The sequence below is a fragment of the Salvelinus sp. IW2-2015 genome, unplaced genomic scaffold (assembly GCF_002910315.2).
Source record: "Salvelinus sp. IW2-2015 unplaced genomic scaffold, ASM291031v2 Un_scaffold1902, whole genome shotgun sequence".
NCBI lineage: Eukaryota > Metazoa > Chordata > Actinopteri > Salmoniformes > Salmonidae > Salvelinus > Salvelinus sp. IW2-2015.
This window is the reverse complement of record NW_019943263.1, coordinates 6,031-26,422: the sequence shown is the minus strand read 5'-3', so window position 1 is coordinate 26,422 and position 20,392 is coordinate 6,031. Positions and strand designations below refer to the sequence as shown.

The following is a 20,392-nucleotide window of genomic DNA, read 5'->3' as shown; positions in this document are numbered from 1 at the left end:
AATATTTCACTTTCTCTGGTCATAGTAGTAACAACATGATTTGGTGCATGAGGCAGAAATAATGCAGTGCGACTTGAGTTATCCATCAGCAGGAAGACTGTGTCTTGTTTTCTCAGCAGATTGAGGGAGATCGGAGGGACGGTGAGTACGGTGAGGCACTCACCACTGCTCTCTCCCGCCTCTCAGATTTCCTGCATCTGATCAGTCCAGTAAAATAAAAAAACAATTATTATGCTCACTCAGCTGTGCCTCAAGTAATACAACACATTATCTATTACCAGTGTGATCATATACCAACAACTTTAAAAAATAATTTCAAAATGGTCTGAGAAGAACATTGGCAGGGCAATTCAAACACAGCCAATATGCAATGACAATGTATTGGGCCTATAGCCTACTGCACAAACCTCATTGCCACAGAACTGTTTTTAATTGGTTAATGTTGCATAAGCTTGGTTTTTAAGTCATGTTTAAAAATACAAAATCTGAGTGGTAGATCTCTGCTTGCTTTTGGACTCAGAAAGCGATATTGACTCAGAAAAGGTTGGTGACCACTGATGTAGTTGGAACGGAATTCCACAAAGCCTGGTCTCTGCTCAACTCGTTGGAGTTCATCAGACACTTCCTTCACCATGGAGTTGAGTTTAGTCAGCTATGATTTAGTGAGCTTATAAAGCATGACAACATACTTTGTCATACATTCATGTTTGATTGCTTTAGCAATAATCATACTGTAAAAAAATTAATTAATGAAAACTTAGTATCTGTTCAGCCATACATCAACCAGAAATCAAACATTACTTATCAGACAGGTTCCTCAAAACCAAGAATAGACTGGAGTCATCCAGTGACTGGAGAAATGCACATAGGCCAGTAGATGTCGCCCTTTGCGCCACACAGAGCAGAAAACGTGCCTTATTGTGCTCACACAAATGCAGTGTTGGAGCCTAAAATGGCTTAAATACTTGACATAGTCATTACAATCTGAACCTAGACTATAGTGAGAAGATAATTGTGATGTAAAAAAGAACATCTCATCTATGGAATGTACACATACAAAGAGAGGACTCAAAATGCATTTAATTTATTATCACACAATTTATTATACATACAATTCTATGATTACAAAAACAGAAATTTCATCGAAAAAAAAAAAAAAAAATCCTACACAAAGCTTTTTCAAAAAACATAAAGCTGAATAGATTCAGACTGACAGAAGAGTGAGTGATATGGTTGTATCGAAGAAAAATTCCTGGTACATACTAGATTACATGGTAACGGTAACATAGCAACTAATACAGTAGGCTAGATATACAGTACCAGTCAAACATTTACACATCTACTAATTTTTATTATTTTCTACAATGTAGAATAATAGTGAAGAAATCAAAACTATGAAATAACATATGGAATCATGTAGTAAAAAAGTGTAAAACAAAATAAAAACATATTTTGTATGAGATTCTTCAAAGTAGCCACCCTTTGCACGCTCTTGGCATTCTCTCAACCAGCTTCATGAGGTAGTCACCTGGAATGCATTTCAATTAACAGGTGTGCCTTGTTAAAAGTTCATTTGTGGAATTTCTTTCCTTCTTAACGCATATGTGCGAATTAGTTGTTGTGACAAGGTAAGGGTGGTATACAGAATATAGCCCTATTTGGTAAAAGACCAAGTTCATATTATAGCAAGAACAGCTCAAATAAGCAAAGAGAAAGTACAGCCCATCATTACTTTTAGACATGAAGTTCAGTCAATACGGAAAAAGTACAGTCGCAAAAACCATCAAGCTCTATGATGATACTGGCTCTCATGAGGAACGCCACAGGAAAGGAAGACCCAGACTTACCTCTGCTGCAGAGGATAAATTCATTAGTTACCAGCCTCAGAAATTGCAGCCCAAATAAATGCTTCATAGAGTTCAAGTATAAGACACATCTCAAAATCAACTGTTCAGGGACTGTGTGATTCAGGCCTTCATGGTCAAATAGCTGCAAAGAAACTACTACTAAAGGACATCAATAAGAAGAGACTTGCTTGGGCCAAGAAACACTAGCAATGGAATTAGACCGGTGGAAATCTGTCCTTTGGTCTGATGTGTCCCAATTTTAGATTTTTGGTTCCAACCGCCATGTCTTTGTGAGACGCAGAGTAGGTGAACAGATGATCTCCGCATGTGTGGTCCCCACCGTGAAGCATGGAGGAGGATGTGGTGTGATGGTGCTTTGCTGGTGACACTGTCAGTGATTTATTTAGAATTCAAGGCACACTTAACCAGTATGGCTACCACAGCATTCTGCAGCGATACGCCATCCCATTTAATTTGTGCTTAGTGGGACTATAATTTGTTTTTCAACAGGACAATGACCCAACACACCACCAGGCTGTGAAAGGGCAATTTGACCAAGAAGGAAAGTGATGGAGTACTATATCAGATGACCAGGCCTCCACAATCACCTGACCTCAACTCAATTGAGATGATTTGGGATGAGTTAGACCACAGAGTGAAGCAAAAACAGCCAACAAGTGTTCAGCATATGTGGGAACTCCTGCAAGACTGCTGGAAAAGCATTCCAAGTGAAGCTGGTTGAAAGAATAACAAGAGTGTGCAAATCTGTCAAGGCAAAGGGTGGCTATTTTGAACAATCTCAAATATATTTTGATTGGTTTAACACTTTTCTGGTTACTACATGATTCCATATGTGTCATTTCATAGTTTTGATGTTGTCACTATTATTCTAGATGTCAAAACTTTTGACTGGTACTATATATATAGTGGGGAGAACAAGTATTTGATACACTGCCGATTTTGCAGGTTTTCCTACTTACAAAGCATGTAGAGGTCTGTAATTTTTATCATAGGTACACTTCAACTGTGAGAGACGGAATCTAAAACAAAAGTCCAGAAAATCACATTGTATGATTTTTAAGTAATTCATTTGCATATATTTATTTATTACACACACATATGAAATAATTTCTCATCTCTGCAAATGAGTCATGTTCAGACAATGTCTTCCCATTACTGACGAATGAAAAACCCAAGTTTACTTCAAAAGAAAGCTAGATTTCATAATGAAAAACATGATAGAAATAGACATGATTGAATCAAATTGAAGAGGGAAAGAAAGAAAGCAAGTTGTTTTTATATTACATTTTAGGGAACCCGGCAACACTAAATCTAATCACAGTTTTATCACATTACAATTTTCTATATGGTCGATGTAAATACAAAAATTAAGACCTCTCGGARTGAAAATGGGTGTGAAAAACTAACGCCAATCTGCCTCGTCTTCTATCAATATTATGTATAGATATTGGCAATACCTCTTTCTTACCAAAAAGGCACAAAAACATTTGGATTAGTGAGAAACTATCTAAATGTAAAGACAAAGTAGCAAGAAAAAAAGCTAACTTCCTCATGGCCTTCAACTCATACAACTAAATTCACCCATTCAACCCACACTTCAAAACATTTAAACTRGGGGCCAGAAAAAAAAACATGGCAGAAAAAAGGACAAAAATAAGTCACACTGGGGATCAACAATTTTCGGGATCATTTGGAATTTTCTTCAGTGTTCTCCAATTCAAGGGCTCAGCAGTGACTCAACTCTGAAGTAGTAGAAATACATTGAACAGTGCCCAACTCACCAATAATTTCACAGCTAATCTCACCATGTACTGGGCCGTCATTGTACTGGCAGCTCCCCACTGGCGTGTTTCATATAGTGCAGGTGCAACGCTGACTCTTGATCAAACCCTTCACCACATTCAAAACACTCCCATTCCTTATGTCTTTTCTGTTGCTCTGCCACATGTGCTTCCAATGCAGTCTCTTCTTTCCCCTCTTGCTCCTCCTCCTCCACTCCCGATCCAGAGGAATCAGAGTCGTCAGAGGAATCAGATCCAGAAGAGTCTGATGAATCTGATTTAGACGATTCCTCAGCGCCAGAATCTTCAGAACTAGACTCAGACCCCGACTCTTCTGATCCAGAGTCCTCCTCACCCACCTCAATATCTTCCTCTTCTTCCTCCTCCTGCTCCTCTTGATGTTCCTGAAGCATATCTATCACCTCCGCCTCCTCTGTGCTACCCATCCCTGTGAACACCAGCCTCTTCATCTCTGTCACCCTTCTCCTCCCAGCAAACAGGTGGTTCCTGGGTCCCAGTGGGGTCTTGCTGGCCCCAACGTAGACCCCTACGTGCTTCTTCCGATGCGTGATGAGGTTGCCCAGCTGGGAGAAGTTCTTCTTGCAGAGCGTGCATTTGTAGGGCTTGGCGCCGGTGTGAGTATTGTAGTGGTAGCGGAGCTCAGCGGGCACGCGGAAAGACTTTTCACAGAGGTCACACTTGTGGCGCCTCAGGTTGTGGCCCTGCAGGTGTTTGTCCAGAGAGAGCTCATCCCTAAAGCCCTTAGCACAGGCCAGGCACCAGAAGGGCTTCTGCTTGTGCAGGTCCATGTGGATCAAATACGTCTGCAGGGAATTGAAGTTTTTTACACACTGATCGCACTTCAGAGTGGAGGGTTCCATCGYCACYGGAGGCCTGTGCACTTTCAAGTGAGTCACCAGAAGGGATGGGCGAGCAAAGACCTTCCCACAGTCCGGGCACTTGTTCTCTGTGGGTTGTTTTTTTTCTTCTTTTTCATGCATCTTCTGGTGATTTCTAAACGACTCGAGGTAGGAGTAGACCTTCCCACAGATGGAGCATGCGTAGACCRTGTGGGAGCRGCTGAAGACTGGCTTCTCCTCCTCAGACAGCATGGCGACGCGCGGACGAACTGTGACGATCTCTGATGGTCTGACCTGCCAGGAACTGTCGAAGAACTCTTCATCGTCTTCTTCATCACCTTCCACGTCTACATCACTGTTCTCTTCGTAATCACCGTCGTCATTATTTTTCTTCTTTTTCTCAGGTGCTGCCGACTCCACATTGCCATTGCTCCCGTTCATCTCCAGAGATCTCTTAATGCCCTGCCTTCGTTCCTCCTCCTCTGCCATCGCCTCCTCCAGGACATGCTTGCGCAGGTGAGTCTTGAAGGCCTCCCAGCGAGTGAACTGCTGTCCACAGTCCTGACACCTCATACTGGCTAGTTTCACTGTGGAGGAGAGACAGGGAGCATAAATTCAGACAATATAGTACCATGACATGCCTGTAATTTTGTTAAGCTTTCAACAATTTACTTGAACTTGTTTCAATCATTTTGTGAAGATATACTATCTCAGATTGAATTGCCAAACTATCAATAGCATCACCTTGGAATTTGGGATGAAGGGGCATATTTTTCACAACCAAGATGTTTACAACTATTGACACATTTTAGCAGACACAGCACAACCATATAGTGTTTTAAAAAGGTGCAAATTTCCTGTTTGCTAAAATTCTAATAGTTTGCCTAATTTCATTTTGTGGCAAAATAAGCAATGTATAGTGTAGAGAATCATTGTAACATAAACCACTGTGAAATACCTTTTCAATAACCAAAAATATTGTACTTTCAGCTGTTTGAAGCTGGTACACAAAACCTAAAGTAAAAGACGGAAAAACAAAGCTAAGAACGGGAAGCATAGAAATAGCACACAGAACAGATCTACCGCCTCAGACTTTCAATGAGAATTACAGATCTTTAACTCAGATTTCTATGTGATTTTGGTCAGGTCTCCCAATAAGTTACATATTGCAACTAAGTGCACCAGAAAACTCAAACTTAGTTATGTAGTTCTCTCCACTGCTAGGATCAATACGCTCAATCAGACTCCTTGTCACCTCAAAATGTTCTATATTTAGGCTCATTAATAACTGACATGATTGGATACATACATAATTAGAATACACTACAAGGCTGATCACATAATAGAAAAACACACCACTTACACCCCCAACATATAGAGTGAGCTACAAAAGTATTGGGAGTGTTACACATTGTTTTGGTTCTCCACTCCAGCACTTCGGATTTTAAATGATACATATAAAGAAAGTAGTGCATGTCGACACCTTTTCAAAATTAGTGGATTTGGCTATTTCAGCCACACCCGTTGCGGACAGGTGTATACAATTGAGCACACAGCCATGCCATCTCCATAGAGAAGACAAACATTGGCAGAAGAATAGCCTTACAGGAGCTCAGTGACTTTCAACGTGGCACCGTCATAGGATGCCACCTTTCCAACAAGTCAGTTCGTCAAATTTCTGCCCTGGTCAACTAAGTGCTGTTATTGTGAAGTGGAAACATCTAGGAGCAACAACGGCTCAGCCGCGAAGTGCTAGGCCACACAAAATCACAGAACGGGACCGCCGGGTGCTGAAGCGCATAAAAATCATCTGTCTTCGGTTGAAAAACTCACTACCGAGTTCCAAACTGCCTCTAAAAGCAACGTCAGCACAACTGTTCGCTGGGAGCTTCATGAAATAGGTTTCCATGGCCGAGCAGCCGCACACAAGCCTACGATCACCATATGGAATGCCAAGCGTCAGCTGGAGTGGTGTAAAGCTCGCCTCGGACTCTGGAGCAGTGGAAACAAGTTCTCTAGAGTGATGAATCACGCTTCACCATCTGGCAGTCCGACAGACGAATCTAGGCTTGGTGAATACCAGGAGATTGCTACGTGCCCCAATGCATAGTGCCAACTGTAAAGTTTGGTGGAGGAGGAATAATGGTCTGAGGCTGTTTTTCATGGTTCAGGCTTGGCCCCTTAGTTCCAATGAAGATAACTCTTAACGCTACAGCACACATTGACATTCTAGAGAATTCTGTGTTTCCAACTTTGTGGCAACAGTTTGGGGAAGGCCCTTTCCTGTTTCAGCATGACAATTCCCCTGTGCACAAAGCAAGGTCCATACAGAAATGTTTGTCAAGATCAGTGTGGAAGAACTTGACTGGCCTGCACAGAGCCTTGACCTTAACCCCATCTTATACCTTTGGGATGAATTAGAACGCTGACTGCGAGCCAGGCCTAATCGCCCAACATCAGTGCCCGACCTCACTAATGCTCGTGGCTGAATGGAAGCAAGTCCCCGCTGCAATGTTCCAACATCTAGTGTGAAGCCTTCCCAGAAGAGTGGAGGCTGTTATGGCAGCAAAGAGGGGGGGGGGGGGATGAGATGTTCGACTAGCAGGTGTCCACAAGCATTTCACTACACCGGCAATAACATCTGCTAAATCTATGTGTATGTGACCAATAAAATTGGATTTGATGTAGTGTGCAATGCCTGAGGTTAAAGTGCAGACTGCTTTAATTTGAGGGTATTTTCATCCATATCAGGTGAACCGTTTAGAAATTACAGCACTTTGTACATGGTACCCTAAAATGGGGGGACCAAAAGTATAGGGACACATACAGTACAAGTCAAAGGTTTGGACACACCTACTCATTCAAGGGTTTTTCTTTATTTTTACTATTTTGTAGACTAATATTGAAGACATCAAAACTATGAAATAACACACATGGAATCATGTAGTAACCCCCAAAAAAGTGTTAAACAAATAAAAATGTTTTCCATTTTAGATTCTTCAAAGTCGCCACCCTTTGCCTTGATGACAGCTTTGCACACTTGGCATTCTCTCAACCAGCTTCATAAGGTAGTCACCTGGAATGCGTTTCAATTAACAGGTGTGCCTTGTTAAAAGCTAATTTGTGGAATTTCTTTCCTTCTTAATGCATTTGAGCCAATCAGTTGTGTTGTGACAAGGTACTGGCGGTATACAGAAGATAGCCCTATTTAGTAAAAGACCAAGTCCATATTATGGCAAGACCAGCTCAAATAAGCAAAGAGGAATGACAGTCCATAATTGCTTTATCAGTCAAGGCAGAACATTAAGAAATGTGAAAGTTTCTTAAAGTGCAGTTGCAAAAACCACCAAGCGCTATGATGATACTGGCTCTCATGAGGAACGCCACAGGAAAGGAAGACCCAGACTTACCTCTGCTGCAGAGGATAAATTCATTAGTTACCAGCCTCAGAAATTGCAGCACAAATAAATGCTTCAGAGTTCAAGTAAAAGACACATCTCAACATCAACTGTTCAGAGGAGACTGCGTGAAATCAGGCCTTCATGGTCGAATTGCTGCAAAGAAACTACTACTAAAGGACACCAATAATAAGACACTTGCTTGGGCCAAGAAACACTAGCAATAGACATAAGACCGGTGGAAACTTGTCCTTTGGTCTGATGAGTCCAAATATGAGATTTTTGGTTCCAACCGCTGTATATTTATGAGACGCGGAGTAGGTGAACGAATGATCTCTGCATGTGTGGTTCCKACCATGAAGCATGGAGGTGGTGGTGAGATGGTGCTTTGCTGGTGAGACTGTCAGTGATTTATTTAGAATTCAAGGCACACTTAACCAGCATGGCTACCACAGAATTCTGCAGCGATACACCATCCCATCTGGTTTGCGCTTAGTGGGACTGTCATTTGTTTTTCAACAGGACAATGACCCAACACACCTCCAGGCTGTGAAAGGGTTATTTTACCAAGAAGGAGAGTGATGGAGTGCTGCATCAGATGACCGGGCCTCCACGATCACCTGACCTCAACCCAATTGAGATGATTTGGGATGAGTTGGACCGCAGAGTGAAGTAAAAGCAGCCAACAAGTGCTCATAATGTGGGAACTCCTTCAAGACTGCAAAGAGAATGCAAAGAGTGTGCAAAGCTGTCAAGACAAAGGGTAGCTACTTTYAAGAATCTCAAATATAAAATATTTGGATTTGATTAACACGTTTTTACTTAGTACATGATTCCATGTGTTATTTCATAGTGTTGATGTCTTCACTATTATTCTACAATGTAGAWTTTTTTWAAAGAAAAKCCCTTGAATGAGTAGGTGTCCAAACTTTTGACTAGTACTGTAGGTGTATTAAAAAGTGAAACACTTTCATGCAATGACTACATCAAGCTTGTGACTACACATTTGTTGGATGCATTTGCTGTTTGTTTTGGTTGTGTTTCAGATAATTCTGTGCCCAATAGAAATTAAATGGTAAATAATGTATCATGTCATTTTGGACTCACTTTTACTGTAAATAAGAATGTTTCTAAACACTTCTACATTAATGTGGATTCTACCATGATTACAGATAATCCTGAATGAAATGTGAATAAAGATGAATGAGAAAGTTGGAAGCACAAATATCATGCCGCCCCCCCCCCAGAAATTCTAACCTCCCCTGTTACTGTAATGGTGAGAGGTTAGCATGTCTTAGGGGGCATTTCATTTTTATTTAACCTTTAACTAGGAAAGTCAGTTAAGAACAAATACGGCCTACCCCTGCCAAACCCGGACGATGCTGGGCCAATTGTGCGCCGCCCTATGGAACTCCCAATCACAGCCGTGTGATATGCGAGACTAACTTTCTCACTCATTAATTTATGATTATTCAGGATTACCCCCCCCKAAAAAAATTTACTGTACCATTACTTTTGTAACTGTATAAAAGAAGTGTACCTAATACTGCATAGGTTATCATTTGAAAGTGTGAAACAATTAAAAAGATCTGCACTATGCAGAAATCCCTCTGCCATTTCCTGGTTGCTAAACTAGTTCAACTAATTTCAGTTTGTGACAAAACAAGCAAGTTTAGTGTAGATTATCACTGTCACATCTAAACTGCTGTGAAATATCTTTGCCATAACCAAAAATACTGTATTTTCAGTTGGTGTACAAAACCGAAAGTAAAAGACAAAAACTAAACTTAAGAACGGGAAGCATAGAAATAGCACACACAAAACGTATCTACCACTTTTTAGATGTGCTTTCAATGACAATTCTATAACACACACTTATGGGAATTTGGTCAGGTCGCCCAAAAAGTTAGTGCATTCCGAAAGTATTCAGACCCCTTCTCCACATTTTGTTACATTACAGCCTTATTCTAAAATGTATTTAATCAGTCTATACACACAACCCAATAATGGCAAAGCAAAGACAGGTTTTTAGAAGTGTATGCAAATTGATTTAAAAAAAAATACCTTTACATAAATATTCAGTGTCTTTGCTATGAGACTTGAAATTGAGCTCAGGTGCATTCTGTTTCCAATGATAATCCTTGAGTCCACCTGTGGTAAATTCAATTGATTGGACATCATTTGGAAAGGCACACACACCTGTCTATGTAAGGTCCCACAGTTGACAGTGCATGTCAGAACAAAAAACAGGAAGAGGTCAAAGGAATTTTCTGTAGAGCTCAGAGACAGGCTTGTGTTGAGACACAGATCTGGGGAAGGGTACAAAAAAAATCAGCAGTTTGAAGGTCCCCAATAACACATTTCTTAAATGGAAGAAGTTATGAACCACCAAGACTCTTCCGAGAGCTGACCGCCTGGCCAAACTGAGCAATCAGGGGAGAAGGGCCTTGGTCAGGGAGGTGACCAAGAACCCGATGGTCACTCTGACAGAGCTCCAGAGTTGCTCTGTGGAGATGGGAGAACCTTCCAGAAGGTCAACCATCTCTGTAGCCCTCCACCAATCAGGCCTTTATGGTAGAGTGGCTAGATGGAAGCCACGCCTCAGTAAAAAGGTACATGACAGCCTGCTTGGAGTTTGCCAAAAGGCACTTAAAGGCTCTCAGACCATGAGAAACAAGATTCTCTGGTCTGATGAAACCAAGATTGAACTCCTTGGCCTGAATGCAAAGCTACATGTCTGGAGTACACCTGGCACCATCCCTACGGTGAAGCATGGTGGTGGCAGCATCAGGCTGTGGGGATGTTTTTCAGCGGCTGGGACTGAGACAAGTCAGGATCGAGGGAAAGATGAACGAAGCAAAGTACATGGAGAGCCTTGATGAAAACCTGCACCAGAGCGCTCAGGACCTCAGACTGGGTCGAAGGTTCACCTTCCAACAGGACAGCGACCCTAAGTACACAAAGACAACGCAAGAGTGGCTTTGGGACAAGTCTTTGAATGTCCTTGAGTGGCCCAGCCAGAGCCCGATCAAACATCTCTGGAGAAACCTGAAAATAGCTGTGCAGCAACACTCCCCATTTAACCTGACAGTGCTTGAGAGGATCTGCAGAGAAAAATGATAGAAACTCCCCAAATACAGGTGTGCCAAGCTTGTAGCGTCATACCCAAGAAACCTTGAGGCTGTAATCGCTGTCAAAGGTGTTCAACAAAGTACTGAGTAAAGGGTCTGAATACTTATGTAAATGTGATCGTTTTTAAATATTTTTTTCTACATTTGCTAAACTTTCTAAAAACCTGTTTTCGCGTTGTCATTGTGGGGTAGTGTAGATTAATGAGGGGAAAAACGATTTAATCCATTTAGAATAAACCTAACGTAACAAAATGTGGAAAAAGTAAAGGGGTCTGAATACTTTCCGAATGCACTGTACATATTGCAGCTTTAAGTTTGAAAGCGTTTTATAATCTATATTGTAGTAATGTTTCTCAACCATTTCCGACCAACGGTAAACATGACGCATCATGACTGGAAGCCCACTAGAATCTATTGAGTCAAGTTTAAAGGTCCGTTAAAACCAGTAACTCAGTCCACACAATGAAAAACACAGGAAACTTAACTACAGTTTTAACCATTTACTAAAACTCTTCATGTGTGCATTAAGACACCAGTAGTAGTTTAAAGGTACAAGGAAAAGGTTACATTGAAATTAGTGATCAAAGGTAATGACTTCAAAAGATTAGCAATAGCCTAAAAACTTGAACGTTTCATTTAATCGAACAAGGAAAATAACAACTCCTTGAACAAATGCTAAACCAGTTTGTTAAATCAAACTCATTACGATAGATAAACGTTTTCACAACACAAGAAAGTAACACAATGAACTGTTAGTATTTGGGAACTTTGGTAGTGAAATCCAGGAAAACATTCAATTTTCTAATTATTAAATGATACAATGTTAGTTTGGTAATATTTTGTAAAAGAAAACAGCCAGAAATAGGTACTAATAATACTATAAACATCCATCTTATATAGATAGGTTAATGACAGAACTTGATTAATTTCTCAAAAGAAAGTCAAGTGCATGTTACTGAAAGTGGGTGACTCACGTTCTCCCCTTGCATACTAAGTCAAGCAAAACAAACTTAAATTAGTGCCTACCTTGACAGACAAATCGCTGTACTTTACAGGATGTAATCATTTCTCGGCATAGAGAGACAGCACCATTTTCTAAATTAAACCGCAGTTAGTGAACGTTATCTTTCTCTATAACTACACCAAGAGGACACATTTCAAATCAGTGGAACTGATAAAAGGAGTTTTTCTTTAGACATTTTTACATTTATGTACAGATCCAGTGTGAAATAAAGCCTGAGAAAGATAAAATTACGGTGTCAAGAGCTAAAAGAAGCACTTAGTGGATATATTTGCAATAATGTTAACAGCATTCTATAGATATAATTAGAATAGTAAAATGTAGCAAGTCTCTTAGACACTTAGTCCTTGAAAAATACCCTGGAGAAAAAAATGTCCACCTTGGAAATTGAACTGAAGTATAAGGAGGTGCATAAGTGCATGAAAAAGTCAAATTCCACTTCTAATATCTCCTGACTTGTATTAGTTCCATTGTTAATCTAATATGCTCCACGAGCATGTTCAATGTAGTGCTGGTGCAACTCCAACTCTCGACTGAAACGAATTCCACATTCAATGCAAGTAAGGCCATCAGTGTCTCTTGAGGAGACAGCAGTGTAGGGATCTCTCTGCCCTTTGTCATCACCCATACATTCCTGGTGATGATCAATGAGGTCCCGAATCTCACTGAAGGTCCGGGGACAAAGAGAGCAACGGTAGGAGCCATCGCTGTCGTGTTGAGCCTCGTGTTTATGCAGAGCACCTGGAGATAGAAATGCTTTTCCACAGTGCTGACACTTGTGGCTATTCTGTGGCCGGGAGGGGGGTGTAGGTGGTGGCTTGAGGGATGACTTCGCTTTCAAATCAGGCAGAGGGACATTGAGTTTAGCGGGCCCTGTGCTTACAGAAGCACTGAGTCTGTAACGAAGCTCTGTTGGTAGTCGCCGGCGGACCTCGTCGTGCCAGGCCAGGTGCTGTTGCAACTGAGTCTCAGTCCAATATCCACGGCAGCACAGGGCGCAAGAGTGAGGTCGGCTCCTTGCCAAGTCCTTGTGGGTTCCTAGTTGCTCTTCAGTTGGGAAAGCTTTGCCACACTTGTCACACTTGAAGAGGCATTTGATTGTCTGCTCATAGAGGGGGGTTGGTGGAGAGGGTTCCTCTTCCACTACTTCTGCCATTCCTGGATTAACTTCCTGCTTGAGCACTCCACAGATCTTCTTGTGATTATAGAGTGCCCCAGAAGAACTGTATCTCTTCCCACAGTCAACGCAAGGGATGGATTTGAAACCTGGTCGACCTTTCTTCCTCCTTCTGCCAACAGCATTCTTACTCTTTGTAACATAGTGTTTGGTTTTGACAACCGTGCCTTTGTTTTCTGTAACTAAGTCCTTACTCTCATTAACCTGTTCATTTTCCTTGGTAGCCAAGTTGTTTATCGCAACAGAGTCCCCGCTCTCAGCCAAAGTGCCCTTGCTCTTAACCTTCTTGCCCTGGGAGTGGGCCTGCCATTTGTGGGCACGCAAGCCTCGAACCTTCAAGAAGCTCATATCACAATGAGGACACTGGTGAAGATTTAATTTAAGCTTTGGCTTCTTTAATGGAATGGCTTCAGACTTGCTGTGTGATGTGGCAGGCTGCTCCGGGACCTCTTCAATGGACATGGTCAAGGACTGGTCCCCCTGAAGATCTGCAGACTCAATGGGTTTGTTATGCTCACTTTCATAGTGAGCGGCTAAAAGTGAGCCCTTGACAAAAGTTTTGTTACATTCTGGACATGCAAATTCAGCGTGTGAGGGTTTGCGGTTGCCTTCCATGCTGGTGTCAGCTGCGGGCTCTGGTTCGGCTTTGGTCTGACATGGCGGGTAATACAACTGGTGTCGGCGGAGAACACACAGGTAAAAGAAGCCCTTTCCACACTTGTTGCACTGAAAAGGTCCCTCATCCACTGACTTGTGCCCAACAGAATTTATATTGTTATCTTTTATCAGTGAACCAGCAAACTTCTTATCTGTGTGCCATCGTCTGTGAGTGCCAAGGGCTGCATTGGTGATAAAACGTCTTCCGCATTCTGGACAACAGAATTGGCCTTTAATTGTTTGCTCTGCCTTTTTGGGTTGCTTGGGTTTTTCAGGGATTGCGGCCACTTGAAATTTCAGCTTTGGTTTTACTTTAGACTTGTGACCCAGAACATGAATCCTTTTATGGAAATTCAGTGCTCCTACAACAGCAAAGCTTCTCTCACACTCTTTACATTTATATTTCAGATCAGTTGTGTCGATTGTGGCAGCTTTCTTCAAGGTTAGGGACTCATTGGTGTCCGTTTGTTCACCACGTTCCTTCTCAGTAACAGATTTAGTAATTTTCTCAGTGCCCGAGTTGTTTGACAGAGTTGTTTTCACAAGGTCTTTGACAATGCACTTTGTGACCTTCTCTAAACCTCCTTTCGCTTTGACATCCAAGCCTGCAACTGCCCTCGGCTTGCCACATTCTTTTCGATGATACTGCAATGACAGTAAATTGTTGAAAAGAGAAGGGCAGGAGGGACATTTGAGCTTCTTCGCTTTAGGAACTGTGTCATGTTGGACAATATCCTCCTTGTGGCTTTTACTGACCGTCTTTATCTTGCCACACTGTTTTCGGTGGGTGTGCAATGAGGATTTGTTGCTGAAATGGGAAAGGCATGTTGAACACTTCAGCCCCTCTAGCTCAAGAGCAGATTTAGGCGATGAGGCAGAGTAGTCGGTCTCATAACCATGGCTCTTCATGTGGAATTTAAGTGCCTTAGCTCGTGAAAACAGTTTTCCACAATCAGGGCAGCTGTATGCGTTCTTCTTCACTTGTTCTACCTGATGTTGAAAAGACTTGATAGGTGGTGGGAGGATTTGAGCATTATGTACAACCTGGTGCCTGAGGAGGCTTGAGAACATGCGAAAAGACTTGCTACAAAGTTCACATCTATGATTCCCATTCTCGTGCTTCCTCATATGAGATTTCATAATGCCTTGGTGACGAAATTTCTTTCTGCATACAGGGCAGGCAACTTTACCACGAACACGTGGAGGGTCATTGACAGAATGTGAAGACACTGTTGGCTCATGCTTCTCCTTCAAATGTGCACACTGAGCTTGATTCTGCTTGTGGTGAGTGTAAGCACCCAATGACCAGAAGCCCTTCCCACATCGCTCGCAATAATAAACCTTTGGGCCTAATAAAGTCTTCTTTGGATTAAACACTTCACTTTTAGTGTCTGATACTTCATCTTGGGTGGGGGTTTGAGCGTGGCAGCTTTTGCGGTGGTTGTACAAACCACTGGCATTAGAGTAAGTCTTCTCACAATCTGGACAGGGATGAGCTTTGCTTTTTGGATGCTGTTGCTGATGAGAGTGTAGAGCAGACATGCGTGAGAAACACTTTCCACACACCTCACATTTGAAGCTATTCTTCTGTAGTCCGGCAAGCTGGTACAATACACTCTTGTGGGGTTTTCGGCCATCGTGTTTTCGCATGTGATTGTGGTACGTTTTCCGATGTGTAGTGGCAAACCCACAAACATCGCACTTGAAAATATCCTTTTCAGGATTCCATAGTTTTTTGCCATCTACTCTGTGCCACAGTTTGTGAGAGCGCAAAGACGCAGCACTGGTAAACCAGCGGTAACACTCAGGACAGTTAAATCTTTTAGGTGGGTCTTGTCCCTGAACCTTCTCCGTTTGAGCTCCTTCGCCTACAAATGGCGGAAAGTCAATTTGTACAATTTTCAGATCAATCTCTGGTTTAGACTTAAGTGTACTAGAGATGTACTCCGTTGGACACAACACAGCATCCATCTCCTCTTTTCCATCCTGGTCTGATTCYCACAGTAATTCAAGATCAGGGTTGAGTTCTTGTAGTGACTCTTCTTCATCCCTTACAGAGCCATCTGAGGCACTTATACTGATCACCTCTACATTGACATCATCAGTTCCATCAGCRTCTGCATCCCCATCKGTTTCACAGAAACAGGGGTCTCTCTCYGTCACAAGGGTCTGAGAGGTGTCCTGTGGGTAGACAATGGCCCCTAAAGCAAATGTTTCAGTTTCTGTCTTGTTATCRAGTAATAGCTTATGTTGAGGTAGTGGGGATGTTTGTGTCTGGGATTCTTTCTCAGTCRGTCCAAAAACATCYTTGTGGCAAAGCCGATGGGACTGGAGAGCCGAGGCCCTGGAAAACCGGAGCCCACACTCCTGACACTCAAACGCTTTCTTCTGGAGCTGGCAAACCTGATGAAGGAAAGACTTTGCTGGAGTCTCTTCAGTATGAGCCAAACGRTGGTGCTTGTAGTAGAATGTGAGCGTTGTGAAGACTTTGCCACACTCCTCACATGGAAACCTTTTGRCACRACTACCACCTCGTTTCATATGATAGCGTTGATGGCAGAGCATGCCGGCGTAAGAACTGAAGGTCTTCTCACACTCACTGCAGTCAAATTTTTTGGGTTTTCTCTTAAGCTTTTCAGGAGAACATTTMTCATTYTGGCTAAATCGTTGGTGTGTTTTCAGGCCAGACTGGGKYCGAAATGTTTTGCCACATGAACACCCAAACAMATTTTCCTGTGCCCRATCTYRCTGTTCAGAAGCTTTGTTYCTGTCCTCTGTTGCACTGGCAGGCTCCTCTGCGGGTGGTTGCTTCTCTGCARCCCTTTTGCGGGACTTTGGGATTAGTTTGACCTCATGACAACGGCGYTGAGCATCAAGAGCTGATGAACGGGAGTAACAGCGACCACAAGTTTGACACTCAAAGGACTTCTTTTTCAGGTGTGCCAGCTCATGGAAAACTGATTTGGAAGCTTGCTTGTGTGAGCGTGTATGACTGATGAAAGAGCCCATCGAAGTATAGGATTTACCACAGTCTTCACATTCATAGACATACTGCTTAGCCACCKCCAAGCTCTGATCYSGAGTTGACTMGGGCCCAGCTGTTGYCTGGGCCACAGGAGTTGATTGCAAAACAGGAGTTGACTGCTTGAGGGCTTCATTACGGTGTTTGACCTGGTGTGAGTAAAAACCCCTTGAGTCTGCAAATTTGCGCCCACAAAGAGCGCAACATAGTGTACGTTGGCCCCCACTCTCTGAAACAAGCAAGCCATCCAACTGGGAGTCAGAGTCCAGGCAGACTATTGGGCCATCATGGGTGTGCTCATGTTGATGCTCCTGGTAGGCCGCCTCCTCCCCAAAGGCTTCTCCACAATCCAGACAGCGGAAAAGCCCATCCCCTAAAAATAGAAAGGGGAAAATGGGAGGTCAGGGCGACTCCTGTTGCCAAAGAAAAGAGAAAAGAAAACCAAACAATAACACAAATGAATATTTATGTCAGATAATGACTAAGTGCCTCCATGTACATTTAGGGCTTGCACAATTAGCGTATAATCGTGTAAGCAATGAATATGGATAAAGACAGTCATGAAAATTTTAATAATCGTCATAGCCGTTTAATTTTTTGGGTGTGGAAAGAACAGCTGACTGAATACAGTACAGCTGGGCATTTATGCTGTGGAGTCCATTTCAGCGGTAACATGGACTAGTTACAATGTAATGAAACTTTGTTGCTCCTTGCAGAATAAGCAAGGTGTTGAAGCAATCAAGTCTTGGGTTGCCTAGGCAACACCCCCTTCCTGCAGCAGCACAGCTCAGGAGTGGAGGAGAAAATGTTTGTCTTAAAAAAGTTTCAACGATTATAAAGGTGACCATCATCCAAAATTCCATTACTGTCAAAAAGAAACAAGACTTTAGCATATTTTATTACAATGATACATATCAAGATAACATTTTTGCAATGGATACAACTTGTTTGGATGGATGTATATTTTGACAGAAATACATTTTACTTAATTATGAACATCTTTGCTAAAGTGCATATCACCCTAACGATGGAGAGTCAACTCATTGTGGATAATATACTTTTGAAATGCAATTGTTCAATGTTTGAAGCAGCCTAATTTAAAAATGATTTCAAACTAACTTCTGTATTGGGAAAGTTTGATTTAACCTAAATGTTCATCACGCTTTTCAGATCAGTCAAGTTCTCCTATTCACTACTGACCTGTGGACAGAGAAAGGATTGGGATCGTATGACTTCCCTTGAGGTGAATGGAGCCAAATGTACTCTATAGAGACCCCATAAAGTTACCTATATCAAACATTTCATCATGTCTCAAATATGAGAATCTCACCCAAAGATATTGAATAAAATGAACAAAGATTCACCTATTCAGCTCCTGGGAAAATAAACTCAGACCTTCTGTTTTGCTTATATGATAAATAGTCTATGACAGAGCCCTTTAAGAGGTATTACTCTAAAACAGTAAACATGTCGTCCCCCACGAATGATGCAGCACTTGGGCCAATTGGTGACAATTGCTCAAACTTGACAGGACATATGCTTGTTCAACGTTTGGAATTTCAGCTGATTACTATAGTGCCCCCCTTGGGCCAATCATTGTAATTGTGTAAATGTCAGGTCTATGGCAAGATGCATCATTCACCCAAGTTACCACAATATCGTGTGACTAACATACGTACAAACAGAGACATATCCATAGTCCCCCCCTCCAATTGAGAGGTGGGTAGACATAGCTCAATACCATACCGTGAGTACTTCTGTTTTGAAGACAGAGGATTAGTATGAGTCTCATTTCGCTGTTTTACACAAATTGTACAGTTTCAGTTCTAAAACTGACAATTGTCTATTTTTTATTAAAAGTAGCGATGACGGGTGTACTGTTTCTTCATGCGTTGTATGCGTGTGCTTACTGTGACCGTCACCCTGATACTAGGAAGCTACTTACCATGCCCTTGCAAGACAGTGCTTATCAAACGGGAGCGACGGGCACTGTGTCCCTGTGTTGCTGCCATTCATGTCCTCCCCATTGAGTATACTATATGTGCATGCATCATGGTGCCATCTAGATGGTTATCAATATTAGTTAATTATTGTGGGGTGCACGTTAGCTACCCATGGCGACAGGACCATGATATCCAGTAGGACGCTTCCTGAGTATCACGGTCAGGTATCAGGTCGGCAGCGATGTCCAGTACACAGGTGCACTGGTCGCCGGGTAATCGACTCGTCCTGTAGCCCAATCAGCAACGCAAAACGGTCTTGAGTTGCAACATACAGTATCTTCCCAATTAGCTGATTCACTTTACATACACCCACACTCCGGTCGCCATTTTAGCAGCAGCTACCCAATATTTAATCGTGGGGGACAATTAGATGGCTCTGGCCTACGGGGAAGTTCCAAAAACATTGGGGAGGTGATCACGCTAGTCCAGGGGCGTAATCATTAGCCAAACGTTTCATTTTGCTACTAAAACGAGTTCCAACTGGACAAATTGAGTTAGGTCCCCGTTTCGTTCGCTTCCACTTAAGGAACATTTTGCAACATAATAGGCGTAATAAATATGCCCCAGTTTTATTTATCACAATATGACAGCCTATTTGATTTCACGTAACATTGAAGAAACCGTAAGATCAAAGAGTAGACGTTTAACTATAACGGTACTAATGTCATTCCGATGATCGACTATTTACCCTTGCTAGCTAGCAACCTAAGCAACGTTACTGACTAACGTTACACGCACAGCTTCCTAGTCACCATTAGTTAAGTTAGCTACATTACTTTGCTAGCTAAAAATGTGAACAAGATAAAATGGGACAAATTGATTTTCTGGTCAATGGCTACCGAACAATAACCTTAGCTAGGATATGATCATGTTAGAATAGTTAGCTAACGCTAATTAGCTAACTAGCAAACATGGATTTGAGCATGTTGTAGCATTAGTTAACGTTAGCTGTGTTGAGATGATTGTGAAAGGATGGGGTCCCTTACTATCGGTACTGTCATCTTTGGCAGACTTGTTGGCGCTGTTTTCGGTCTTCTTGGTTACATTTTCACTGACATCTTCCGACTCCTGTTCATGTCCTCCCTCGTATTTGATCGTTACAGCGGAGATATCCTCCATAGCTAACACTCAGCGTGGTGCTTGATTTGCTGTTACTAGGCCACTGCAACGTGGATCTTCGTTCTTAGTGTTTACCGCTTCTATTACTTAAATCCCACTGAGTTTTCTCAGAGGGGGGCCTCATCTAATGCATGCAAAAATAAAACTCCTTTCACGGAGTAAACAATGACATAGGACGCCTAGAATGTTGTTTGGAGCGCCTCTTACTCTTCTCCTCTGCACTGTTGTTGCAGTGGTTCCGTCCTAGGAAATTACGACAAATGACAACTTCCTTGCCACAGATCTGTCGCGAGATCAGCGTATCATGCAGCGTTCAAAACAACTGGGAACTCGGAAGTACAAATTATTTTTTGAA

General features: G+C 42.2%; 1 protein-coding gene across 2 annotated transcripts; it reads right to left on the bottom strand.

Moving 5' to 3' along the window:
• Positions 1 to 1,068: 1,068 nt before the first annotated feature.
• Positions 1,069 to 20,356, bottom strand: LOC112072363 (zinc finger protein 501). 2 transcript variants are annotated; one of them, XM_024139766.2, is made up of 2 exons: positions 19,905 to 20,356; positions 1,069 to 5,096 (listed from the first exon to the last, which is right to left on the bottom strand). In XM_024139766.2, exons 1-2 carry the CDS (start codon positions 20,035 to 20,037, stop codon positions 3,688 to 3,690), a joined length of 1,542 nt encoding a protein of 513 aa, XP_023995534.1. In that variant the 5' UTR covers positions 20,038 to 20,356; the 3' UTR covers positions 1,069 to 3,687. The 2 variants fall into 2 exon arrangements, with proteins under 2 accessions (XP_023995534.1, XP_023995532.1); XM_024139764.2 differs by lacking the exon at positions 1,069 to 5,096 and adding an exon at positions 11,524 to 17,288.
• Positions 20,357 to 20,392: the final 36 nt, after the last annotated feature.